This window comes from Monopterus albus, unplaced genomic scaffold (assembly GCF_001952655.1).
Source record: "Monopterus albus unplaced genomic scaffold, M_albus_1.0 scaffold56.1, whole genome shotgun sequence".
Classification (NCBI taxonomy): Eukaryota; Metazoa; Chordata; class Actinopteri; order Synbranchiformes; family Synbranchidae; genus Monopterus; species Monopterus albus.
The window spans coordinates 797,034-824,332 of NW_018127936.1; the positions used below are offsets into that span (position 1 = coordinate 797,034).

At 40.8% G+C, this 27,299-nt stretch overlaps 1 protein-coding gene across 4 annotated transcripts; it reads left to right on the top strand.

Annotated features, from left to right (window-relative positions):
• The first annotated feature begins 302 nt into the window (after positions 1–302).
• On the top strand, positions 303–25,338 carry LOC109961582 (transducin-like enhancer protein 1). Of its 4 annotated transcripts, none has more exons than XM_020602508.1 (20): positions 303–1,104; positions 1,437–1,537; positions 3,204–3,267; positions 4,149–4,193; positions 7,906–7,968; positions 8,107–8,181; positions 13,232–13,445; positions 13,710–13,726; positions 16,200–16,313; positions 16,576–16,629; positions 16,870–17,019; positions 17,148–17,286; positions 17,723–17,922; positions 19,388–19,464; positions 20,428–20,677; positions 20,872–21,119; positions 21,535–21,682; positions 21,842–21,992; positions 22,392–22,468; positions 22,948–25,338. In XM_020602508.1, the coding sequence occupies exons 1-20, from the start codon at positions 1,081–1,083 to the stop codon at positions 23,053–23,055; spliced, it is 2,319 nt and encodes a 772-aa protein (XP_020458164.1). In that variant the 5' UTR covers positions 303–1,080; the 3' UTR covers positions 23,056–25,338. The 4 variants fall into 4 exon arrangements, with proteins under 4 accessions (XP_020458164.1, XP_020458165.1, XP_020458162.1 ...); XM_020602509.1 differs by having other exon boundaries at positions 13,235–13,445; XM_020602506.1 differs by having other exon boundaries at positions 304–1,104; positions 8,107–8,211.
• The last annotated feature ends 1,961 nt before the right edge of the window (positions 25,339–27,299 follow it).

A 27,299-nucleotide genomic window follows, 5' to 3' on the forward strand; every position in this document is an offset into this window, starting at 1 on the left:
GGGTGAGTGTGCATGTGTGTGCACGCGCCCATATACAAGTCTGTTTCTGTTGAGCCCCACGTTACTTTGATTGACAGGTAAGACTTGCCTTCACTCACCGCACTGCCCGCCCTGCGCGCCTCCAGAATGGCAGCTCCTTGCGACACTCTGATTGGCCAGAATCTGCGTAACTCAACCAGACCAACCGACTGGAGGCAGTTTAGAGAACGCGTATTGGTCAGGTGTACATCCTACTCCTGTATCCCCACGTGGAGCAGTGGCTGTCATTGGCCCGGACCCGATTTGTGGGCCGGCCTACAGTTTCGGTTAGTTGGGGAGCGTGAAACCGCGTGAGAAAGTTGCCACTGAGGTAAAGCAGAGGTAGTCTGTGGGTTGTTTCTGCTGTTGTGGGAGTTGTTGTTATCTAAACTAACAACACCTTTCCTCTTTTTCGTGAAACATTTTCTGGACGCAGGTTTGCACCCAAACTCAACGGGGAAGTAAATATTTCTGTTTTTGTTGAGTGTTCAACCGCGAACTACCGACTGTGGCGAGTCAAGTGGAAACTCTTCACTGCAATTGTCGTGTGGATTTGTTTCTGGTAGTACTCTGACTGAGAGCCGACTGTTTGTGGCTGTCTGTTGACGGTCGGTTTCCAGGCTTGAATTTTTTTGTTTGTTTGTTCGGTTGGCTCTTTGCACTCGGAATACACCGGATCCTACACAAAACAAACACTGGAGTGATTGAGGGGGGCTTAAGTCTTTTCATTTCTCACCTGGTTCATACCTTCCTCCCCTCTTTTAGCTGCCTGCACCTAATGAGCCGTTTCCCGTGGTTTTTTCCGGTTGATTTACAGCCACACTCCCGGTGGAGCAGAGGACAGACAACGAGCAAAAGAGCGAGAGACAGTAGGACGGATTCACATTAAACGGTCGGTGAACTCGGACGGAGCAGCAGGGCGCTCGGTTTTGTTTGAAATTAAAGACATTTGGTTGTATTTATAACCACGGATGGATTCGTCTCGGTGAGCTGGAGCACCCCACATCTTTACTGTACGCAGACTTTTAAGAAGGAAACGGGTGTATCCTCCCGAAGATAACCATGTTTCCCCAGGGGCGACACCCGGTAAGACTCTTCCCTTCCTGTTTTAACAGTAGCCGGGTGTTCACGGCTCGGGAGATAACATCACCTCTTTGTTGCAACCCCCGCCTCTTTAGGTTTTAACAGCCTTCGGGCTAAGTACGGTTACATGATCAACTGCCTTCCGGATAAGTAGCTTACATGTTTATACCAATCTCTTCTTCTTGGCTCCGCCTGTGCCCGGAGGAGCAGAATGGGGTTCATAGTATTCTTTGTTGAATAACATATTAATCAAGTAATAATTAATTTGTTGACGTTACATGTGAGTCTGGAGATGATCACATAATGAGACTATGATGTTAATGTCTCTGTGTCAGACGCCCCACCAGGCTCCAGGCCAGCCCTTCAAGTTCACCATCCCAGAGTCACTGGATCGCATCAAGGAGGAGTTCCAATTTCTTCAGGCACAGTACCACAGGTGGATAATACAAATATGTACATTCACATGGAAGGTTCCTCCAGGCGCCATGATGGACAATTTTCTTATCGTCATCTATCTTCTAACACTAAACCTCACCCTAACCACAAGCACCCCCCTTAGAGTCTGGCCTCAAACTAACCCATAAACCTGGATTAGGGTCACACACACACACACACACGCCCACACCCACACACGCACACACACACCCACACACACACACACACACACACACACACACACACACTTGCAGCAGACTCAGGCTTCAGTGTTAACACTTAAACTGTGGTATTTCTACGTCTTGGTGATGGGTGAGAGACAGAGGGTGGCGTGTGGGCTCAGGTTTTCATAAATCACTCCTGAATTTTCCCTCGGTGTGTTTGTTTAGTTGTATGCTGTTAAAAAGACAGCCTGAGTATGTGTGCACTGGTATTTTATTTGCTTTGTCAGTACACTGTGTACTTGAAATTATTTGTGTTCCGTGTGTGCAAATGAACAACAGGTAAAATTACTGATTTAAAAACAGGCTGCTTAGTTCTATTTCACCTCCTGGTGCACAAATGCAAGGTGCAGGGTTAAGCTAAACATCCAACAGACCCTGGCTATAATTTTATAAGAGGAATAATCTTGTTCTTGTCACTTTCATTTTCTTGAAAATCATCTGTGTGCCCTGCACTGTTTAAGTTTGTCTTTGCAATTGTGGCCACTTTAATGGGTGAGCAAAGGGCATGAGAGGTCAGAGGAGACTGTAAACCTGTCTGTCAATTTGTATGCCTCAGCGTTGTTAATAGTTGTTTATAAAACAGCTGGAAGATCATCAGATTGCTTTTTCAACCTCCTTGCTGTTTATTAGGGATATAACAATTTTTGCCATCTTGCGATCGAAAAATGCCTCAATACCACTGTGGGACTGGCGCTATCTACCAGGATATTACATATAGTTATTTTGCTAGTACAACTGTTCAGGTTGAAGAATTTGAAACTGACTTAGCAGATGCTCCATTGTTGGGTTTTAGAGCTGTGGTGTAACAGTGTTTCAGTTTTCCCATTTCATGAAATGACAGGAGGAAAGAAAACTGTTAAACACAAGACAATTTGCAAATGCTGCTGGACAGACAAAGGTAATACTGAACTAGCAGTTCAATCATTCATTGCTGGTGACTATTCATGCCAGTGTTTTGCACGTCATGGTTTATTTTAATAATGAAGGAAAACAGGAGCACTTTAGGTTAAAAGGAAAATCATGCAACAAATGTATATTAAGCAGCCTGAAGTGCATAGTTTCATATTTTTTCTTTATTTTGTAATAACTTGATAAATATTATCATAGACTTTTTATTGTGGCAATATCATACTCTGAGTTTGTGGTATTGTTACATCCCTACTCTGTATTGTTAGTTTGAGTAGATGTTTTAGACAAAACCATGACATACAACTGATTATATCTAAAATACTTTGTGATATTTATTGATTAGCAGTCATACAGTAAAACCAGGATCAAAACAATCAAATAATGATCAACAAGGGCTGACATATGTTTGTATGTAAATTCTCAGTCTGTGGGAAACTGAGGTGCTAGTTTATACTGATGAACTTGGGTGGAATAAGATCAGAGTTGCTTAGCTTGAGAAGTTTGTTTTAAAATTATATGGTTTGTGTTTTTCAGTCTCAAACTTGAGTGTGAGAAGCTGGCCAGTGAAAAGACGGAGATGCAGAGACACTATGTCATGGTGAGATCCTTGAATTTGATTCATTTGCATTGCAGCATTACACATCACAGACTTCTATTCTGAAGAGCCCTTAAGGAAGGGGCTGTGTCCGAAGCAGCTCCATGGGTTGTGTAGCTGACTGTACACATTCATCTTTCCAAAGACAGACAAGTTAAAAAAAAAAAAAAAAAACTGTATTATTAACTGAATGCAGGCATAATGAAAAAACACCAACAACATACATGGTGACAAGTAACAGCCGTTTTAAGTGTGCAGAGTTTCTTTACTCTGGCATGCTAATGACGATAATTAGATAGTCACATGAGACCGACTTTGCATTTGTCAGTATGCAAAGTTTTTGTTTTGATTAAACTGAGCACCAGTATTGCAGCAAATCCACTATTTAACTATGCTAAATAGATGAGGTTTTATATTTGTCTCTGAAGGAAAATGCACCAAAGCCTTAATCCTTAAATGAATTGTCAAAAACACTTTGTCACATTAAGAACCAAAGGAGAACATAAAATGCACATAGTCAAAAAAAGCAACGTTACAGAATATACTTTTTCAACATGATGGTAACCTTAGAGTTTCAAGCAATTTTATCGGAAGCAAAGTGAAGTCAAAGGAGGCATATTGTGTCTATTATTCTGACATGTATGCAAAAAGTAGACATGAGTGAATTGTGTGCAAAGAAGTATTGGGTTTTGATGGCGTCTCTTCAAAGCAGTCTGATTGCTCTATGAGAATGACTTGGTGTAACACTGTGTTCAAAATTGATCTGCATGCCCGGCTGTTCCTTACCTGTAAGCTCATGCTATTCTCTGTAGTTTAAGCTTTTTATTTTAAGGGTTCAGAATTTCTTTCGGTAATCTAATTATCTGACTTTGTGTCCTCCTCAGTACTATGAGATGTCTTATGGCCTCAACATTGAAATGCACAAACAGGTATGGATGCTTATCTGTCTGCCTCATGTTCACTCTCTGCACCTTCCTCTTTGTCTCTCTTTCTCTCCCTCTCTCTCATGGAGGATTTTGATGTATATAGTGTGTGTGCCTTCTGACTTGTCCTTGTGTGTGCACACATGCATTCATTTATGTGTGTGTGTGTGTGTGTGTTACTGTATCCCTGTGTGTGTATGTGCGTTTATTTGTGATCGATGGGGCTCTGTCTCCATTTTCCCAGTTAGGGCCAGCCGGCTGAGCCCAGAGGCAGGATGAATGGCTCTGTAGATTGATTGGTGCTGTCTAGGGGAGCGGCTTGCTTTATTACATTAGAGGGGCAGGGCTGGGGAGGGCAGAGGGATCGATCACGGTGAGGCCAGCAGTGGAGAGACAGTGGAGCTCCCCTTTTTAGAAACTGGGAGACAAAAATACACCAACCCACACTTTATTAAGGGAGACACACAAGAGTGGAAACACAAAGTAACAAGGACACTTATGTACAGCCATAAATAATGTATGCAAACACACAAAGACCAGGACAGTTGTACACAGATGTACACTAAGGTGCAGAAAGTCAAACATTTTTATGCACGTGTGCATACAGTGTACAGCCACACGCGGAAAGGCAAACTAAGTATGTAGATACATGGATGAGAAGGGAAAACTCTCATGCACACAAACACACACATTTCCCCACAGGAGTGGTGCAGGGCTCAGAACGTTTACCAATAATTACCTCAGCTATCGACCAGTCAGCCCAGAGGAAATTGGAGGTGGATTGGCCTGGCTGCTTCACTGAGGAGTTGGGATGCTTCTCTGACTCTCTTACACTCCCTCCTCTAAGTTTTTTTTCTTTCTCATGCTCGCTTTCTCGTGTTTTTATCTCCTTTTTATAACCAAATTCTCTCTCTTTCTTTCTGCTTTCTTTGCTTTCCATTTGCAATTATGGGATCTCTTCTTCGTTGTCCTACACCCCCGCCTTTGATTCTTTTTTTTCTTGGCTCCTCTTACATTTTATGTCCATGTAAAGCTACTGTTCTTTCATTGTGAGGGAGATGCATCTCTTCCTATTGTCCACACACACACTAAAGCTCCAGGGGAGGTTATTAGCTTGGGGCTGCAGTTGTCAGAGCAACAAGCTTCTGTGTGTGGGGGTATGGGGGTTACAAACTAACAAACCACCTCCTGCTGGGGAAATACATGTGTGTGTCTGTGTGTAATATGGCAATAACGCTCCAATTAGATAAGTAATTGGAAGCCTGTTCTCTGTTAGCACTTTGTGTATGTACGCTGGTGTTTTTTTCTCTGCATCTTCAACTTATGTTTACTAACTCTCTCAATTATGTGAATATCACAAACCGGATTCCACATCAAAGCAATAAAAAATTTCTTGTATCACAAATTGCAATGATGCCTAATTTAGGGATTGAAACTTTGGGTATTTTCAGTCTCATCTGAATGATTCTTGTTTGTTTTGTAAGTTAGCTTGGTCAGGCAATTCTCAGGCGGCTTAATTTGTAATAATGATGCGCATCGAAAATAATCACAAGGCGTATTACATAAATGCTACACAGACTGGTCAGCCAAAGCAGATAAATACAAACATCAAACTTGCCAACAGAGTCACCAGCAGGCCATTGCGTGGCTTGATAAAGAAATGTAGCTTTCCATAACAAGGACTGTAAAACAGATGTACAATGGTCCATAGACAGCTCTTCTCATTATGCACCTGGTATAATCCCCAGTGTAAACAGATGTGTAAACAAGCATTTTAAGATCGTTATTAGACATGTTACTTTGTATGTCGTGTACATTCATATGTGTAGTTATAAATGGCAAACAGAATAACCAGTCCTCTGAAGGATTATAACTCCTTTTCATTCCGTTTTCTTTTGATTCTGGATAGAGTCATTTATTTATAGTGTTTAATATTCTCAGGGTGAAGCTATTTCATTTTCACTTATCTATGTTTGTTATTCTGTTTTTACTTATCATGCTTACCATTTTATGCTCAGTTGTTTTTTTGTAATTTGCATCTTGCCTAGAGTTTTTCTTTTTTTTTGTGTCACACTCCAATGCCTCCAGTCTCCACAGTGCTGCTTTAGGGATGGTCACTTCGGTGCAGATTGAAATACTGTAGCAACGACTGGACAGATTGAGATGAATATTTGTAAAGATACGTATTTGTGGTCCCTACAAGATTAACTGTGTCCCCTGACTCTTCCTCTAATGCCACCAAGTGACATTTTCAGTTTTAACAGACATATTTTGATAGCTATTGAATGGAATGCTATGAAATATGGGACAGCTAATTCACGTCCCCTCAAGATGAATTGTAAGGACTCTGATCCTCTGTGGCATTATCCCTGAGTAAGAATTGTAATATGACCAGTACTTTGATTTATGATGAAATATCTACATTCCCATCATCCTCAGCTGTAATTTGTTCAATGTTAATTAGGAAATAGTAGCATGCTAACATGCTAAAGCAGACGTTTGGCTCAAAATAACGTACCGAAGTCCGGCCTCACAGAGCAGCAAGCATGGCAGTAGACTCTTGAACTTCTAATGATTAAGAAACTGCAGAAATCCAGCAATATTTTTCACAGGAAGTTTAAGGAAATTGAGATATCAGTAGATATTTAAAAATTAAAAGTTATGAAGGATAGAAATTTGAGCAATTTGCCTCAAAAGTCTCCTGGAATGAGGTAGTACTGTATAGATAGTGCTTCTGGCAAGACGTGGAAGTTTTACAAAATAGATTAAAACAAGTAGAATCTAAGTTTGAAAATATCTTAATAATAAACAGAATAAACAAAAAATTAGTAGTGAAATTATATACATATATTGTTGGGTCAATTAAACTCCCACAGATTGTTGCTTTGCAAGGTGGGATGCCACATCTGTTTTTTAGCTTGATGGCTATGTTTTGGCCTTGTTCACTGAGTTATGAAAAGTTTCCATAAGCCTGAGTGTCTTTAGATTCCAACATGTAATGAAAATCATCCATTTTTTGTAGGTTTTTACATAACAATTTATCACACTTTGAAGCGTTCACATCCATGTGTGTCTGTGTATCTATTTATGTAGGATGTGTGTGTCTAATGAGCCATCACTACATTTCATGGCTCCTCCAATTCCCTCTTCACCCTGGCCTTCGTATCAATTTGATTGGATGATATGTAATATGAGTCCCCTTATCTGATTTGATGCGACTGTTGGGATATCTGGTTTCAGCCAGCTGTAGCCACCTCCGGGGGTTTAAGGGGCAGGCGGATGTGTTGGCATGGATACTGGGCGGGGGGGCAAAATGAAGTTAGCAGCTGATGAGATTATGTTGAAGTGCTGATGGGAAGAAGGACAAGAGCACAGAGGATAGAAAGAGAGCAAAAGAAATACAACAGGCAAGAGAGAAAGTTGAGCTCACACTGATAATTAGAAAGGAAAAGCTCATTGTACTGTGTGTGAATCAGGGATACTGAAAATGGCACACACTGGATTTGTGTTTGGAGAGAAGTGGATGAATGTGATTATGTTATCATAGACTGTTAGGGGTTTCAGAGCGTGTGTGTTCGATTGCTGTGGAGGAGGTATTTTCCTGTGTGTGCACTTGTATTACTTTATTGGTGTTACTGAACAGCTGTCTTTTCTAAATGAATGTAATTATGTTAATAACAATTAAGTCTGTTTCTGTCTCTGTCTCTTTCTTTATCAGACTGAGATTGCCAAGAGACTAAACACCATCTGTGCGCAAGTCATTCCCTTCCTTTCACAGGAGGTAAGTATGTGTGATTTTGAGCTACACATTGCGTTTCTTCGGCATTTATACACTCTACTTGGCTCTGTTAGCTTTAATGATAAATCAAGCCGCCGCCTTGCAGTTTTCAGCAACATTGTGTGTGTCTGTGTTTTGCAGCATCAACAGCAGGTGGTCCAAGCTGTGGAGCGGGCCAAACAGGTGACCATGGCAGAGCTCAATGCTGTCATCGGGGTACGTGGACTGCCAGGGCTTCCACCTACAGTGTGTATTCCTCTACTTCCTCTTTATTTAAACTGACTGTCTCTGTATGTCTGTTTATTCCATAAGAAATACATTTCTTTCTAAAGGCAGAGATGAATAACCTTTCATAATTAGTAACATAACCAGATATTCCTGACAGTATTTTTGAGATGGTTCTTACAGTTAAGTGATGATGTTAAGATAAAAAGACCAACTTCAGTCGAGCTATTGACTTTTTGGGTGGGACTGGCGAATGGTTGAGAATACTTAGTTATATAGGAGCCTTAGGCAGGAAGAGAAGCCGAGGATGACTTCAAAGAAAGTATGTGAGAAGGGGTGGCTTTAATTTAGCAGAGAGTTGGCACTGGTCTTTGAGATTAGTTTAGTTAGATGTGAATTGGGCTTGTTAGTTGGCGTGGACTGATGGGGGTCTCTGTTAGTGTGTGACTGGGGGAGAGATGGATTTGGCAGTTACTGTTTGAGTCTTAATTGCAGGATTTCAGTGTTTGTTAAAAAAAAAAAAGTGGTGGTGGTGGGGTCACGGCGTTGCCCTTACACTCCCCTCTTACCCTCCCCTCCCGACTCCCACGCTAGCCTGTCATTCAACCCGTTTGTGAGTTAAATGAGTGTAATGAAGCATAAATACACTACCTTTACACACACACACACACACACCAGCTCACACTAACATCCCGTGACAAACCATGGCTCCCCTTGCTTCCACCAATACTTCCCTTCCATTTACGCCCATCAGGGGTCCTGTTTGTGTATTTGGGTGTGTGTTTTTGCATCTGTTTCTGTGTGCGTCTGTGTGTAGCAGAGCGTGCATTTCTGTTATCCCCAGAAAACAACAGGCAGGGGGACAGGATGGTTGAGTGAGGGTGTGTGTGCCTGCCTTGTTTATCTAGACTCTATGTATGCATGTTAGGGTGATCAAGTGTGACATGTGGGTGTTTTTATTTGATTCTTTGCCAGGTGAGCCAACTTGGGAAATTGAGTGCGTTTGTGTATGTGCATAGGCAGGCATGGGGGTGAGGCTAAAAGACGATTTTGTTTTTTTGCTTTCATTCATTGGGGCAGGACACACAGAGCAAAGGATGGATGGAGACGAAAAGAGAAAAGAGAAGGCGGGGGCTCAGGAGAGGAGGAGTGGGTTTGTCAATTAGGTGAGATAAAAGTGGGTTTGACCTTCAGTACTCCTTCCACCCTTACAGAGTTGCCTCCTGTGGCCCCCCCACCCACTCCTTCTCTCCCTGCGGCGAATCATTGAGCTTGGATTCCCGCGGCTACTGTCTGAGGAGGCAATAATGATGTTTTGGAACACAAAGGCATTTTACGCTCAGACGAGTGCCTGATTTGGTGTGAAAGAGAGAGCAGGGCTGCCAGCCAAACTCTCTCTCCCTCTCTCTGACCCTCTTCTCTCCTCTTCCCTCAGTCGCATCACTCCCTCACAAGGCCATGCAGTGCAGGAGGCAGCTGGGGCTCCCCCCTCCCTACTTCTCCGTCATTCCTCCTTTTCCTCCCTGTCTCCCTCCCCCCTGTTCTCCCACCACATCCTTAGGCTTTGGGCTGTGATCCCAGCTGTCAGTATTGTTCAGTGTTTGACCCCAGAGGGAGGAGTGTGTGTGTGTGTGTGTGTGTGTGTGTGTGTGTGTGTGTGTGTGTGAGGCAGTGTGCAGGGGGAGAGGATATGCTCACTGCCTTACAGACTGCAGCAGCTTGTTGAGGTGGTGTAAACCCAGATACTGAAGAAACTGTCCCATCTGTTGAGGACTTCAGTAAGGTCAGAAATATCTGTTGATTAGGGTTAGCGCCACAGAATTTACTTATTGATCGCTCAGATTCGCTCATGACAGTTTTTGGTGTCAGGTGACGGTGTTTTGCACATGTAGTTTTGACTATATCCGGTGAGCTTGATCTCTCATCTTTTTAATACTTTCCAACATTTTGCACTTCATCACAGGTGTGACGGTAACAGCACACTCCAAATGAAACTAAAGCATTTTTTTCATATGGCCACTGTCCAGAGTTACTCTTTTGTGCATAATACACAACAGGAGATAGTCCATGTCAAATGTGTGCTTACCTACTGGAAATACTCAGTTTGGTTTATGAGTGGTAGCACCTGGTGTACAGAAGGTAGGACATGGCACACATAGTATGCGGTTATTTAGCTGGTTTGTAATGTGGTCATAAATAACCAAATATCTTGTAGTTTCCTGAATTTGTCTGACAGTTTTGATGTTAGCCAGTAATGACCAAACTCCCAAAATCTCATCATATCTCTAGTTTGATGTTTTCATTGGTGTCTTTGTTTAAATGGCCCTTCTTATTCACCCTTGGATGTTTGTATTATTCTGGTTTCTTGCCAGTCTTATGAAGAAATGGTGTGAATTCTCTGGACAATGACCTGCTCACACACGGACATTATATACACTTTGTACTAGGGAGCTGGAATGGTGCCCAGGCCAACTGATTTGGAGATTTGTGTTCTTGTATACAGCTCCTAGACAGGCTCAGGGTCGCAGTACATATCTAACTTAGGTGTATTTTCCAAAACCTCTGGTGAATATGAGCATTACTGGTCGGCCTATGTACAGAACGTATGTAAAGAACAACCAGATACAGTATATTGACTTACATTCTGTTAGGCTATCTTCTTGACAAAAAATATGAAGTCGCTGGTGTATGGAGACTACATGATATATATTGATAGACAAAAAGATACATATTGGGATGTTTTTGTATCACAATATGTTGAACTTAAATATATATGGTCCCATCCCTAGTAGGGCTGAACGATTTGAGCAAATAATCTAATTGCGATTTTTTTCCCCCCCAACATCAGGATTTAATATGCGATTTTATTAGCTGTTCATTTTCTGTATTAAACTTCAAGCCAAAGACAAGCACTAAGTCATTATATAGTATGACCAAAATAACATTAGATTGAACATAAGCCCAGGCATATTATTTGATGAAATTAAATGATGCATGAATTTATATGAATGACATTTTTATTTAGACACTTCAATTGCACTAGAATACTGAATGATTTGATGACTTCTTGAAAACATGCAATACATGCCAACATAGTGTCAAAAAAGCCTGTTGTAAACATCAAACTAAAGTGCAGGAATATTAAAAACAAATCTGGCTTTACCACACTCAGTATTCACAGGATTCTAAGTCACTGTAATAAACATATGTAAACATGCAGACTGCACTTTTTAAATGTTGTCTGTAAACTTTACTAGACATAAATAAATAAACATATCTTACTGATCTGCCCAGTAAGTCACATTACACACAAAATGCAGAAAAATAAAGGAGAACAAATATCTGAATCTGACTGTACCTCTTTGGAAATATTTAGGTACATCAAAGTTAAATATAATATATGAACTGTAATTTTGAATTAAATCCTAAAAGAGAAAAACAGTATGAACACTAACATAAGGTGCACACAATGAGTATAGCATTTCCAGCCATAGTGATCCTACTGGGTGGTTCTCAGTTGATCACAGGTTTTTTGCTAGGAAAACCAGCATATCCACTTTTGCTGGTTTTAAGGATGAGTGAGTGCAAGTCACTATGTTCCCTAAACAGATGCTCTGAGGCTGCACTTGTGGCTGGTACACAAAGATACTTGCTCTGGTATGGCGACCTGGCTAAAATATGTGCGTGAGGGCAAGCTGTAGCGTTTATCCAGTGTGTTGATTAATGCCGTGAACCCAGGCTTTGTCACCGTATTGATGGGCATCAAGTCTTTCGCGATGAATTCTGTTACCGCTTTAGTAATTTCCTCGTGCCATTTTGAAGTGCGTTCATAAGGAGTTACACTTTCAAACATTTCTGTCAGTGATGCCTGCCTGGTGGTAATTGGCTTACTTAAACTGGTCTGCTGCATTTTAGATATGCAACTATCATGCATTGCTTTGTGGTGTTTTTCAAGTGCTGAATCAAGTTAGTTGTGTTACCACGTGAGGTAGCACGGCTAGCAAGGCAGGTTTTGCACAATACCTGATGCTGCGCAAACCAGCATATCCACTTTTGCTGGTTTTAAGGATGAGTGAGTGCAAGTCACTATGTTCCCTAAACAGATGCTCTGAGGCTGCACTTGTGGCTGGTACACAAAGATACTTGCTCTGGTATGGCGACCTGGCTAAAATATGTGCGTGAGGGCAAGCTGTAGCGTTTATCCAGTGTGTTGATTAATGCCGTGAACCCAGGCTTTGTCACCGTATTGATGGGCATCAAGTCTTTCGCGATGAATTCTGTTACCGCTTTAGTAATTTCCTCGTGCCATTTTGAAGTGCGTTCATAAGGAGTTACACTTTCAAACATTTCTGTCAGTGATGCCTGCCTGGTGGTAATTGGCTTACTTAAACTGGTCTGCTGCATTTTAGATATGCAACTATCATGCATTGCTTTGTGTCCGGTTGTGTCGAGCCCGAGGCCATTTTACAGCAGGTCAAGTAACAAGTTATGCTACAGCGTAGTGTGACAAGATGCTGCATCATCTGCAGATTGCGCTCATGTGTCATGTGACCAGACTATAATCGCACCTATTGCGATTAGAAAATCGTGTTTTATGTGATGGCGATTTAATCGCAAATGCAATTAATCGTTCCCTGCTAATCTCTAGTACAGGCATCTCACACTGGTGGAGTTGTTGGAACTACAGAAACACTCAGCTTACTCAGATTTTTAGTGGTGTTACAGATTGATAACGCTTTACCTCATAAACTATTTGTCGCTAACAGCAGATGGCGGTGTTGTCAGTTTCACCAGCTGTAGCGAGATCACACTCCCAAGTTGAATTTTGTCCTATCAGTTTAAGTCATTGTCCATCGGCCCATCCCTAGTTTGCAGTATTCAGTCAGCTTTGGGCCCACAACACCTCAGGAAGGCTCAGATGTGTTTTACAGCATCTCTGAATCTTCAACATCTTTTTTTTTTATTAATTTATTAATTTTTTATCAGCTCAGTGCAATTAACCACCTTATTGGGTTTGTTTTTTCTTCTCCCTGCCTTAAAGCAGCAGCATCTGTCCCATAATCATGGTGGCATCCCAGTGCCCCTCACTCCTCACCCAGCTGGCCTCCACCCCTCTCAGCTGGGTGGATCAGCAGGTCTCCTGGCTCTATCAGGAGCACTTGGTGCCGTTCCTCCTCATCTAGTGGGAAAAGATGGTGGTGATAAAAAGCCCCACCTACCAGACTCACACTCTGCAGGACCTGAACACCTGAGAGGTGAATACATGAACCTTCCAGCACCAAAACTCCACTTGAAGTAGACAGGGAAATTACTATTTATTTTGCACTTAAGTTTATCAATAATGAAATTATTATATCTTTCAGCTGAGAGTGTGCGTATTTCTGAAGGATGCAATTTTTCAGTAGATTTATTGTCATAAATATGAACTAATTTTTCCTCCTTTTTTGTTTTTATATTGTTTTCTGCTCTGTTGAACACCCAACTCTATGACCACATGTCCGTGTTTCCAATGGTAACAGAGCGAGAGCCAAGCACAGTAAGTACTTCCTCTTTCTGCAGCAGTGTTTACTGTTCTGACAAACCACTCAGTTAATTTTGTGTTTCTTAAAGAGAGTCTGCCTTTGAGGAATTTGACTTTGTTTGCAAAGCTGTAATTTGCATGCACCCTGACTTTAGCTCAACATTGAGATTAGTCTTAAGGCAGTTGATATACTTCTGTGGGATCAACAGACTGCCCTAAAGCTTAGACAAAAGCAGTTCCAAGTAACAGTGTAATGTTTGGATCTTTACCTATGAAATTATCTTCCCATAGTTATGTGGAAAACACTAAAAGCCAGAGGATTGATTGGCTGCTGTGGTTATCTTAGCCAAACAAACCACTTATTTCACATGTAAATGGTATTTTATTGACAATACAGTATTTAAAAAGTCATTGCACATTTATCCTAAGTGACATAAAAACAGTGACTTATCCAGGTAAATTGTACCTGTTGCTGAGGCAGGCTCTTTTTTATTTTATTTTACTGGCATTGGTTTTGCTGTTCACGTCTTTGCTGTTGCAGTGACCCACTTTCAGTGAAGTTCTTCTCACCGTGTCATTACTCATAAAAAACACTTTTTTAAAAACCACAGTTTCGAACCCATAGGGCTTCAATGTATAGTTTTGACTGTCACTTTCAAAGTGTGTGTGTGTTGATATGTGTTTGGAGATCTCTCAGGGAGAGCTTTGGCCTCCCTGTTTAGTTCTGCCCTAGATCTGCTCTCAACTGTCAAGTTTCCTTTCTCCTCCAAATGAGCTTTTTAGCATCGTCTCGCACACTCGCACTGGCATGCATTTGCACACACGCACACACACACTGCTCCAGCCTAGCCTTCATTGTTGTGCCTATTTAACACCTCAGTGAGCAGATTACCCTCTTCCCCCCCCACCACCACCCCTGATCCAGCGCTTAAAGACTCTCATTGTGTTTAATATCACCACCACTGAGAGGGGAGGGCTTGGGAAAGGGGGTGGGAGGGGAGGGGAGTGGCTGAGGTAGCAGCAGTCATATGACACTGAGCTAGTGTGTGTAAGTGTGAGAGTGAGCTAGACTATACTAAACACGAACAGGAGGGGGGTGCAGTGGCTTATATTCTGCAGGTCAATGCGTCTGTGCTCAGTTCAGTCAAACCTTTAAGTAATAGAGGGGAAGGTGGAAGGGAGGGAGGGAGGAACGGGGTATGTTGTGAAGGAAGGGGCCTTTGGCAAAATACAGATCCCCAACACCCCCTTTCCCTCCCTTGTCTCTTGTCACCCTTTCTTCTCATCCACACTCTCACACCCTCCCTCTATCCTCTGTCCTCTAATCTGTTGCGTCCCTTTCCCCTTTTTTCTCTCACTCTCCGACCCTCCTCCTCCTCTCTTAACTATTCCTCCTTCATTTACCCTTTCCCTCCTCAAAGCCCAAAATGCTCTCTCCCTCGATGTGTACATGCTCATGTGTATTTGCGTAAGTTGGGTGCACATTTCACTGACAGCCTGAGACTATAATGTACTCAACATAAGCTTTAATCCATTAACAATAGGATCCATTGGTCAGGGGGCCACAGCAGGGGGGTAGTGCTCCTTTGTATGTTTGTGTGGCCTAGTATTACTCATGTTGTGAGGATGTAAGTCTGTTTACACAGTCACACTGTGGGGACTTCATGCCCTTATGGGGACAAAAAGCAAGTCCCCTAAATGTAAATCATTACATTACATTATAGAGGGATAACTTGGTTTAAGGTTAGGGTGAGGTTAAGATTAGGCAAGTAGGGGTTATGGTTAAGCAGAGGGCAAGTCTCCACGAAATTAAGTCAGTGTAATGTTATAGGAAAGTGTGTGTGTGTGTGTGTGTGTGTGTGTGTGTGTGTGTAGTCTTGGGACATGAGTGTCATGCAAATAATACACATGAACACAGTCTGTTACACACTTGATCATACACACAGGCTTTCACAGTCAATTACACATTGCACACACGCACACACACACACGCACACAGTGCAGCTTGTGCAGCTTGTCAGTGCCAGGAGAGGGAGCACTGATAGCTTTTGAGAGCCACTTAACGTAATCATCGACTTCAGAGGCTTGTGTTTGTATGTGACTGTGACTGGCTTTGGTCAAGTGAGAAAAAAAGGTTGCTGTTCAAGTATTAGTTCTGCTTTATTCATGCTTCTGTGAACTATTAACCTGTTTATGAGCAAGAGTCTTGTTTTTCTAACCTGCTGTACACATCGATGAATAGCTCTTGTAATTAGTGGTAGCTGGATCAGGTGGTTTAGTGAGCTCATGCAGAATGCACAAAGAACAAAGCACAACCTGGGCTGTAAATGCAAAATTCTCAACCCTGAAAAATCTTTTTTTTGTTTTGCGCTTCTTTGTGTTCCAAACTCTACTTTCTTATTTCTATTTTCCTTCTATATTGCCTGTATTTTCTCTCTGTTCTTTCATTTGTATTGTTATTCCACTCATACTTTGCTTTTATCTGCAGAGTAACTCATTGCTGCCAGAAAGTCTTCGAAACTCAGATAAACGACGCAACGGGCCCGAGTTTCCAAATGACACCAAGAAACGCAAGGTGGATGACAAGGACTCTAGCCATTATGTAAGAAATATTTCACCTGTGTGTCAAATGCTTAAGTGAGGTAAAATAATGTGTTCATAATGTTTATTTCCAAATACACTTTAAGTGTTTGTTCAGATGCAGTGTGGTGTTTCACTATTTTTTTTCACTTGAATATTCACTTGTAAGGTGAATATAATGAACCAGCTGGTACAAGGACAAAGGACAAGGATGTTGTGACAATATTCAGTTAATGAAAATGACAATATATAATGGTTTACTAACTGATTGTCTTTGTTTGCAGGATAGTGACGGGGAGAAGAGTGATGATAATTTAGTGGTGGATGTCTCAAATGAGGTCAATATGATTTGATATTTTGTACTAGTACTGATTGGTTTTTTTTTTCTCATTGTGTGGTGGATGTGTTAATTAAAATTACAGGCATCACTTTAGTGTGACAGTCTCTCATTAAATGACTTAAAATATATTTACTGTTGTCCTTGGGACTGTAATTTTCTGTCTAAAGAAAAGCCAACATCCCTCTTGTGTAGTAGTTTTGTTGTCAGGTACTTAACTGAATCCTCGTCTCTTTGCCAGGATCCAGCCTCTCCCCATGGCACTCCTCTCCCCTCCCCAAGAGAAAATGGCCTGGATAAACCACGTCTTCCCAAAAAGGACCCGTGCAGTCCAGCGTCTACTGCATCATCAGCTAGCTCCTCCTCCCTCAAGTCCAAAGAGATGGCAATGGTAGGGATAGATGAGACAAATATGTTTTACTGTATATTTGAATAAAGCAGGTGGATTGATTGGTGATAAATATGTCAGTAGTTACACAGTTCTTTTATATTTCTAAATTGTCTCTGTCTGTGTGGTAGCGAGATAAGGCAGGTACACCTGGGCTGAAGTCAAGCACACCCACACCTAGAGGTGACTCCACTCCCGGTCCAAGCTCCACACCTGGAATCCGGCCCAGTCTATCAAAACCCCCCTCCATGGAGATACCACATCTACCCAGTAAATTACCCGAAAACATTTGTAAATTAAAATTATGAGAGGTTGTGCTATGTAAGAGATCATTACATTAGATTTTGTAAATTGCCTCCAGGAAAATTGAGTCTCAAGGGTCAAAGTGTTTTGCATGCATGATGTAGAACCTTCCTGCTTCCTAAAGAAGTGTTGTTGTAAGATGCAATAGCTAATGTGTCTCATAACACATGGTTACTTTGGAGCAATGTCATGCATGTGTACAAGTCTCCAGAGTCTGCTCTGACTGCCAGAAGTCACAGTTTTTGGTTAAAAATTAATTGATTAATTTTGCATCACAGCCAGAGAAAGAATTCTAATCAAGGGTTATTAGCAATATTAGATGGTTGTATAGTTAAGGGCTTTTGTACTTTGCTTTCTTAGTTGGCAGCTTTTTAGGTATCTTTCTCTTTTCTTCCCTCCTCAGCTGCAGGTTTGCGGACCCCACTGGCTGTACCAGGCCCATACCCAGGTGCATTTGGTATGTTGCCCCATGCGGCAGGGATGAATGGAGAGCTGGCAGGTGCAGCCGGGGCTGCGGCCTACGCAGCTGGACTTCACAACATGTCACCTCAGATGAGTGCTGCTGCTGCAGCGGCTGTGGCTGCATATGGTCGTTCACCCATGGTGAGTGAAAAAGAGTAACTTGTGATTTGGTCAAGTGTCATTCATATCTCTTTGAGTACATCTTTTGTATCTTAAAAGTATATTTCTAATGGCTCTTTTCATACTTTGTGTTACAATACTGGATCACAGTAAATGTGATTAGGAATTTTGACTCCGATCAACAGAAATATCAAAGTGAAAAGTAAAAAAAAAATGGCTAAAAATGTATTTGAATAAAGTACAAATATGAAACACAAAATTATTCATTACTAAGTGTTTTCCTGCTTCATGACATAGCCTAGAGGCTCCTTTAGTGGGATTCTAGGATTGACTCTATGTAGATAGGTGGGTATCAGGTTTGCACATCTGGATGCTTCAGATTTTATTCTATTCTTCTATGGAGAACTTGCTAGCTTTGTGAAGTTACTCAGTGAATGTTCAAAACAGTGAATTTTCAAGTCATACTGCTAGTTCTGCTACTTTCATGTGGATTTTTTCAACAGTGGTTTCCTCCTTGCTGTTCTCCCTGAAACACATGGGAACAGTTGTATGCAGTGCGAGCACATTCACAGCTTTTCAGTTATATAGCCATGATAAATTCAGTTTGTTGACAGTTTCTTGTATCCTTTCCCTAATTCATACTTTCAATAATTTCATAAAAGACTAATTGATCTTTTATCTTAATAAGGTATCTTTAGCTGCCATTGCCATGAAAGTGACTAATGGCTACAACAGTTACCACACACCAGACATTTAAATAAAAATCACTAGTCACACCTTGATTAAACACAGGTGATCTCATTCAGCTTATTAAGGAGCTTCTGAAAACAACTGGCTGCAACAGTGAAGTCACATGAAGTGAAGTGTTTCATCTTTTACTTGATGTAGATGTAGTTGTAGAATTTTTACTATGATGATTTGACTTCGATGTCTTTTTTTCTGTTGTGTTGACAAATCATAATAATCGACACTGTAATTCAGTGTTTTAAAAGAATAAAAGATGTTGAGGAGTGTGACTAATGAACACTGTATATTTTATATTGCAAAGTGTGGAAAGAGTCAGTAGCAGTACAGCTGTATTTCTCTTGTCTGTGTGGTAGTATTTGTACAATGAGTATCCTAGTGTGCACTGCATCTTATCACTTTTGACTCTATTTGCATAGTGTTCATTACACTGTTTAAATAGGTTTAGTAGACTTGCAGCTGCGTCTGTGTCTGGGCAACGCTTGATAGAACCTCAGGTTGTGTACTCACCGGCTCTGTGTGTGTGTGTGTTGGGGGGGTTACTGACAGCTCTGCCTGTGTGTGTTTGCTGATTCTTACACTTGTCATTCAGATACAGAGGGTGTGTATCTCAAGAGTATTTGCTTTGTGCTCATAAGTGTTTGTGTTCCACAGGTTAGTGTTGACCTGGGTGCATTTTTACCCATGCCTGTAGGTGTGTGTGTTTGCACTGTGCTCATAAAATATCTGTTCTGTTCTCAAGGTTGGTTTTGATCCACATCCTCACATGCGAGTCCCTGGAATGCCTCCGAGTCTAACAGGGATCCCTGGCGGGAAACCGTAAGTGTCCTTATGGCAGTTTTTTTTGTTTTTTTTAATGTTTGCTGTAATGTTTAAAGGGTTGGTAAATGGCAGCAAGTACATCTATACATAGTTTAAGTCTAAAAAAATTAAACAAATAGATAAAATACATAAAACGTGCAGAAGTGAATGACTCTGATATTTAACCTCATTGTACATTTACCTTTCCACTGTATAGTTTGCCAGGTGTAAGTATTGAGTACTATTAATCTTCTGAGCTGCTTACAGTAAATGTTTTTTCTTGCTATCGATAATAGCAGTTTTCTGTCATGAAGAACTGGTAGGCAGGGTTTGCAGTGGAAACAAAACCACACTGGCTTGTGTGCAGCTCGGACTGGCTCTGATCTATAGGAGAAGTCAAAACGCCATAAGATTCTCATTATATAATTACCTGCCATTTATAGATTAGGTGCTACTAGACCTAAGTACAAGACTAAAACATCAAAAGGGATAAAGGTTATATTTAAATATGTTAATTAGTGATTTTTTCCTTGTTTTGGTATGACTAATTGTAGCTTCTTTCCATGAAGGGGTAATGGTAAATGGCTTTTACTTGTAGTGCTTTTCTATGAAAACTTCACACATTCACACCAGTGATATCACTGGACTAGTGCAACTTGGGGTTCAGTATTGGTTAGGGGATGACTCACTCTGCCTCCTGAGCCACAGCTGCTCCTTGAATCTCTCCTTCTTCCAGTTACTTACTGCTTGTAACCCTGGAGTTAATCTGAACTTGGAAAGATTTGCACTATTCATTTGTGCCTTGCTTGTATTTTTAAGAACTGATCATTTGTTTTGACCTGTGGAACAGCTGATATGCCTCAGAAAAACCAGAACAAACTTTTTTTCTTCTACTTTCCATATATTTCTTCTTCTGCCCACACATTTCTATATTCTCTGTCTTCCTCTTGTTTAACCTCCTTTCATTCTTTGTGTCCTCAGTGCCTACTCTTTCCATGTGGCCGCCGACGGACAGATGCAGCCAGTGCCATTCCCCCCAGATGCTTTGGTGGGCCCAGGGATCCCTCGCCATGCCCGTCAGATCAATACTCTCAACCATGGAGAGGTGGTGTGTGCTGTTACCATCAGTAACCCCACCCGACATGTTTACACAGGAGGGAAAGGTTGTGTCAAGGTCTGGGACATTAGTCACCCAGGAAACAAGAGCCCTGTGTCGCAGCTCGACTGTCTGGTGAGCACAGTGGTGGGTTTGGTGGGGTGATTATATAGTACAGAAACTGTTTTGAGTAAGAGTGATGTATGTTTGCATTAGTGCATCACTATTTGTCTCCCTACAGTGAGACTCCAGAAACAGTCTAAAAACACTAGCAGTACATACCACTTTTATCGTTGAAGTATCTTTTTTTTTTGTGTCCACCATGTCAGAACCGGGACAACTACATCCGCTCCTGTCGTCTCCTCCCTGATGGACGGACATTGATAGTGGGAGGTGAGGCGAGCACGTTGTCAATCTGGGATTTGGCCACACCCACTCCCAGGATTAAGGCAGAGTTAACATCATCAGCCCCAGCATGTTATGCGCTGGCAATCAGCCCAGACTCCAAAGTCTGCTTCTCTTGCTGCAGTGATGGAAACATAGCAGTCTGGGATTTACACAACCAGACACTTGTTAGGTAAGAGAGACGCTGTATGTATGCCGTGATCTTAGACAATAAGGAATATGTAAACTTTGCTTATCTTCACTGTAATTTTTTGCAGAAGATTTGTAAAAATGTGTGGCTTGGGTGAATTTTATGGCCATCTGCAGGTTCTTTAACCACCTGTTAACCTCCATATTGGCCTTCCTGAATTAACACAATCACAGCTCTGGCTGATTTAACCTTTATGATTACAGGTTGTAGCAGCAACAGGCAGAATATTTAACTTCTCATCAGAAGCCTCAAGAGTGGCTTCTGTTGAGAAGTCCTGTAAGCCCTTCACATTTGGTTGTCTGTGGTGCATTTGAACTGCCTGGTAAACCTGATTCCTGGTGTGCCTTTGTTTAAACAGTTCTGTCTTCAAGTCAAAATGTCTGCGTGTATCTTGCAGGCAGTTCCAGGGCCACACAGATGGAGCCAGCTGTATTGATATCTCCAATGATGGCACCAAGCTGTGGACTGGAGGCCTCGATAACACTGTCCGCTCCTGGGATCTGAGAGAGGGCCGGCAGCTGCAGCAACATGACTTTACATCACAGGTACATGCTCATAGCAGCAGTGTTTCATCGACTAACATCGAAAAACTGTATGGCACTTAATTTTTTCAAAACTATGTGTTAAATAGGGTATTCCCAGTAAAGCTGGTCAATACTGATGCTAATACATCTCAAGTAATAGTTCCTGTCTCTTCTGGCCAGATCTTCTCTCTTGGCTACTGTCCGACAGGAGAGTGGCTCGCTGTGGGAATGGAGAGCAGCAACGTTGAGGTCCTTCATGTCACCAAGCCTGACAAATACCAGCTTCATCTACATGAGAGCTGTGTACTCTCCCTGCAGTTTGCCTACTGTGGTAAGCAAGTAGCTTTATCTCAGCCTCTTTAGTCCTCCATTCACTTCCCCTGCTTCTTTTGTAGTTCATCTTATAACCATTCCCTTTTAAAATTAGTGACTTTAATGTGTTGTTATTCTAGTGCTTAGTTCTACCTTAGTGTCTTTTTGGCATTTTGCAATTATGTGGTATGCACCTTAACCAGTCAGGTGCCAAAACGCCCCTACTTCAGGGTTTTACTCAAGTCTTTACCTTTTCAGTTGATACTTTCTGATCTATTCTACAAAGGGGTTTCCTTTTCACTGTTTAACCATATCTTGTTGATGATATTTCTTTCTACTTTACTGCTACAACAATTCTACTTTTTGTTTTACCCTGAGATTGCTTATTGTGGGTGTGTTTGTGTGTTTCTGTACTTAGGTAAATGGTTTGTAAGCACGGGAAAGGATAACTTGCTGAATGCATGGAGAACACCCTATGGAGCCAGCATATTCCAGGTGAGGACTAACAGATCCCTCCATTTATTATATAATATATTAACAAATATATATAACTTGCTGCCTCTAAAGTTGCTGCTGCAGCTTTAACAGGCCACACTGCATCAGTTCAATGCATGAATGGACATGATTAAGTAAAAATGAAAATGAAAGTTTATGCTTAAATTATGATGTTGTCCTCAAAATGAGCATTCTCTGCTGTGGATTTACAGGTTTATTAACATGAAAGTTGCAAAGTTCAACATGCCTGCTGTTGGAATATGGAGTACAATATTACTTTCAGTGTCCTGTCACATGGGTTGCATCATCATGTCTCTATGTAAAAATGTTATATCTTCTAAGAGCATAGTTTTAAAGCTTTCAAGTACTTGATCAGCAGAGAAGCAGTGACATGTTTTTTTTCTGCATTTCATTTGAAATGAATCTTTTATCTGCGACTGACTTTTTGTCCTATTCTGCATCTTTTTCTTTCCTTTCAGTCTAAAGAATCATCGTCTGTGCTAAGCTGTGACATATCTGTGGATGACAAGTACATTGTTACTGGTTCAGGAGACAAGAAGGCCACTGTTTATGAGGTCATCTACTAAAAATATGAATTAAAAACAAGGACATTTGTTGTTTCCCATACAGCCTATATGTTACTAGACATTTTCACATGGAGCCAGAAATCTCAGACATGAGTGCCTTTTATGGTACGTTCTTTTTGTTTTTTCTTGTCACCTGCCAAGGAGAAAATGGAAGAAGAGAAACATTTACATGCACATATCTATTGTGCTTGTATAAATGATTCCATATAATCTGGGAGTTAACTGGAGCAGCTGGATGTTAATGGTAGGAGAGGAACTATTGGGTGTCTTTGTCTCTGCTGCTTCCTTCTATGGACTGCGCTAGCATCAGTTACAGGGACTAGACAGTGACTGAACCACAGGTGGCTCTGCATTGCTTTTACTGAGACTAGCTTTTCTGGAAAACACTGTGCTGAACATCAGATATAAAGACCTGGTTCAGTGGTTACGACCAGGGGTTGAGGCCCTGCTTCTTTGTAAACGTGGCAGACGGAAAAGAGTGACAGGTGGATAGAAGTGGGCCTACCTTTGGTGAGGCAGAGGAGAAGCAGCAGCAAAAGCAGATGAACAGATGGATGAATATTTTATGATGAATGCAGAACGGGTTAGTTTGTTTTATTGTAGACAATGCTCACAGCCTGTTATTCTCTCAGCTTGAACCTTTTGACCTTTGAACCTCAGCTTACTGTTCCGGTACGCCCACGCTGTCCGAAATGCATCTTTTTTTGTCTTAACAGTAAATCTTGTCTTCCCTAACTGCATTTTAGTGGTAGCTGTCCACCTACACACATGGTAAACACACAGTACATCACTTTTGTGATTGGTTAATTTGATCCTCATGAGGCAAAGAAATTTTTCTTAATTTCACCAAAAAGACCTTGAAATGCTTTGCGCGATGGAGAAAAAGTATCTTACCAAACCAAGACCAAATAAGCTCCCACAAGAGGTGAACATACTTAAACTGTTAGAGAAGGCTGGATGTTTTGAAAAAGGCAGCTTGTTTTCTTCTTTTTTCTCCATTATTTGTTATGGTCCTCTTTGAAAGACAAATTGGTGGAAACCTGAAGGGAAAACAAAGATGTAATTAATCTGAAATTCCACTGATTCTCCTCTAGTGTACCTGTTTCAACAGATTATTTCTCAGCTCTTTTTCATCAGGCTTCCAGGATATTGATAGAAATGTTGAGTTAAAGCTGTATTCCAAAATAAGGAGGGAAAAGTGAGACAGCAAAGTGAGTCTTTGCATTATAATTTTTCTTAATGTCCTTTCCCTTTAAAACCTGTAATTAAGCAGCAGTGTATGTCATCAGCTGCACATGTTGCTCAGGTTCCTGTTAGCAGAGTAAACCCGACCTTTACTCACAGTCACACTATTACTGAGTTCAAGTGAAAACATTTCTGGGACTTGGTACTTATAGCTGGATATGGCTTCAGATTTATGAATAGACTTTTCAATATGGTCTGAGGTCCAGACATAGCCCTGCTGTTAATTTAATGCAGATCATTTGCTTGTGGTCTCTTTTACAATAACTTCATTGGTTGACATCATAATGATTAAAGTCAATGGTCTCAAATAAATTAATGTACTGTTGTAAAAACACAATGTATGGAAGGTTAATCATGCTTCGTAAATGCGGACCAACACACATTGTCTTAATGTGATTTAATCTTCTATTTACTGAGAATCCTTTGTGAACAAGTAAAAAAAAAAGCCTCTTTACCATATTCACTAAACAAATGATGATTTTTTTTTTTTGCCTTCTGTTGTCACTTGTTTAAACTTCTGTTCCTGAAACTGGAACCGAAGCTGAATGGCTTTGAAAAATAAAATGTGGTCATGTTTCTACACCTCACAAGGAAGATTTTAAGACTAACAGCATGATTAAATTGTTGTCAAGATAATCTTAGAGAGGAAGGCAATTTCAGTCACATTTCACCTTCAGGCAGTAGTCAGTCAATTTCAGACATTTTAGGTTAATTATTGTCATGACTGTGGTATTTTTTTAAATCTGTTTTGTCTGTTAATGTTTGTAAAAATGTATATATGTTTTTTTTTCTTCTTACAGGACATGCTTTAGAAGTAAACTGTTTTGTATGTCTTTTACATGGAAAAGAAAGGTCTAATCAACTACTAAATCAACTTGCTAGCTAATCTAAAATGTTTGAAATGTCTAGACAATAAATGTGTTTTTGTAACCGGAGTGTTTTACTGTCTGGGCTGGTACAAGAACACCTCAGAACCATGACAATCTTTTGAATCCATTATAGAGTGCTGTGATAGAAGTGCCACGTTTTGAGAGTCAGCCTAGTAAACTAAGGTAGTTTAGACTTGTAAAGAAAACTTAGATGGCAAAAATTAACTTGTGCCTTAACTGTCCTCATGGTTCCTTTGCATAAAGTATATATTACTGAAAAATGTGATCAGGAATGGATAATGGTTGCCCTTAATTGGCTTTGTGTGGATTAAGTTTTCAAATAATGTGTACTCATTATAGTCTTTTGCTGACGTCTTTTGTAATTACTGTCCTTATTATGTAGCAATCTGTTCAAGTGTTTCACATGATGTAATAACATATTTGTAATGTATTAATTTGTATTGGTACTACTACAGTATTACCCTGAATATGGTAATTTTGTTGAGAAATGTAATGGTTTAAGAGGAGACTGAATTTAGTGGAATCAACTAAGCTTTTCTCGTCAATATAAATATGCAAGGCTTGGTAACTACTACAGCTGACTAGCACATACGTGCTGACCCTGCATGACAAAGATCTCCCCTCCCAGCAGGTGGCGCTATTTGTATTTGCTATTCATAAAGGGAAAGATAAAGAGCTGGACTGCAGAAGTATAAACTATAAGCAAAGCACCCCTCGTTAAACAGCTTCTGCTGCTAATCCAGAATTGAGAATTCATCTGATAAGAAGTTGTGAATGACACTGCTATACTCTGTCCTTGGTCTTTTGGATGTGAAGAAAGGAAGACAGGAGGTTGTGGAGGCAAAAAGCAGGAAACCACACTAAATGGGTGAAATCATGGATACTACATTAAGTTAATATCTTTAGTTTTTTCAACTTGTTTTCTCAAGTTTACTTAATTTATCTGAGTTAGTTTAAACATTTCAAAACTCACAAAAGAGCACTGAAATTAACTGTTCAACCTAAGTTGAGTTTATTCGAGTTTTCAAGGCGGCAGGTCGACTTGCATATCTAAGTTGAACCAGTTTGAAATGCCTTACAGTGTAGCCTGCATATTATATTAGGCATTTATTTTTCAGCTTTTCAAATAAAGCAATAATTGTAATCCATGTTTTTCCCATCTTTCATCTGACATGAAACAAAATCTCATTAGTTGGTCAAATCAGAAAGACTTATTTCCACCAAAAGTTCAAATCTGGTTGTTTTCTCATCATATGGACTTGTTTGCTTTCCACAAATCAACTGAACTCAGAAGAAAATAATGCTCATGTGGTTTCTTCTTGAGGATGCTGCATTTATGCTCATCATATTCAAAGACAAAGAACTTTCCAGCCACATCAAACAGTCTGTCTGGCACAGAGGCCTCTAAAATCCATGGACCCCTGTGCCTGGGCCCGTGAGGTAGAAGTTCCTTACTGACAACCAGAGACTAAAAAAGCCTGTACAAGTTGGTGGGAACATTCTCTGTGTTGTTTGTCTAGTCTGTGTAGGTTTCAGCTAGTCTTCACAGGTTTTATAGACTGTAATAGAAAACCTGTTTTTGCACTCATGCACACTTTTCTGGAATCAGGGTACTTAGAGTTGATGAAGTGGCACGGTGTCTGTGTTTGCCCTGTGAAAACCAGTGACTTGTCTGCAGTGGTGTTCTGCTTTCTATCTGCTGCTTGTAGCTTCAGCTCCAGCCTCTTGTTGCCTTGAACAGCATTAAATGGGTAGAGGTGAAGAATGAAGAAGCTGGGTGGCCCACTCGCCCAACCAGGGATGTTTCAGTGTTCAGAAAGATGATGTGTAGAGTTTAGTAGATTTTTTTTTTTAATCCTATGTGGTATTGATATGGAGGTTACTACAGATAGAAGTAGGATGGAGCAGCTGTTCAAATCAACTGTGTGAAATAACCAAGTCCAATCCCCTGCTTAATACTAACATGCACAACAAACAGACTAGCTCCCACCCCCTGATGTAAACTGTAAATCTGATTAATTACCATGAATATATAATTCTCTGTCTATCCCCAGCTCTCGTACACAGGCGCTTGCATAAACACACACATACACACAGTGTTGTACAGTA

Coding starts and splice junctions, on each gene's coding strand:
- LOC109961582 (XM_020602506.1), top strand. CDS start 1,081: ATGTTTCCCCAGGGGCGACACCCG. Junction 20,678..20,871: donor TGTCGCAGCTCGACTGTCTG/GTGAGCACAGTG, acceptor CCACCATGTCAG/AACCGGGACAACTACATCCG. Junction 21,683..21,841: donor AACATGACTTTACATCACAG/GTACATGCTCAT, acceptor TCTTCTGGCCAG/ATCTTCTCTCTTGGCTACTG.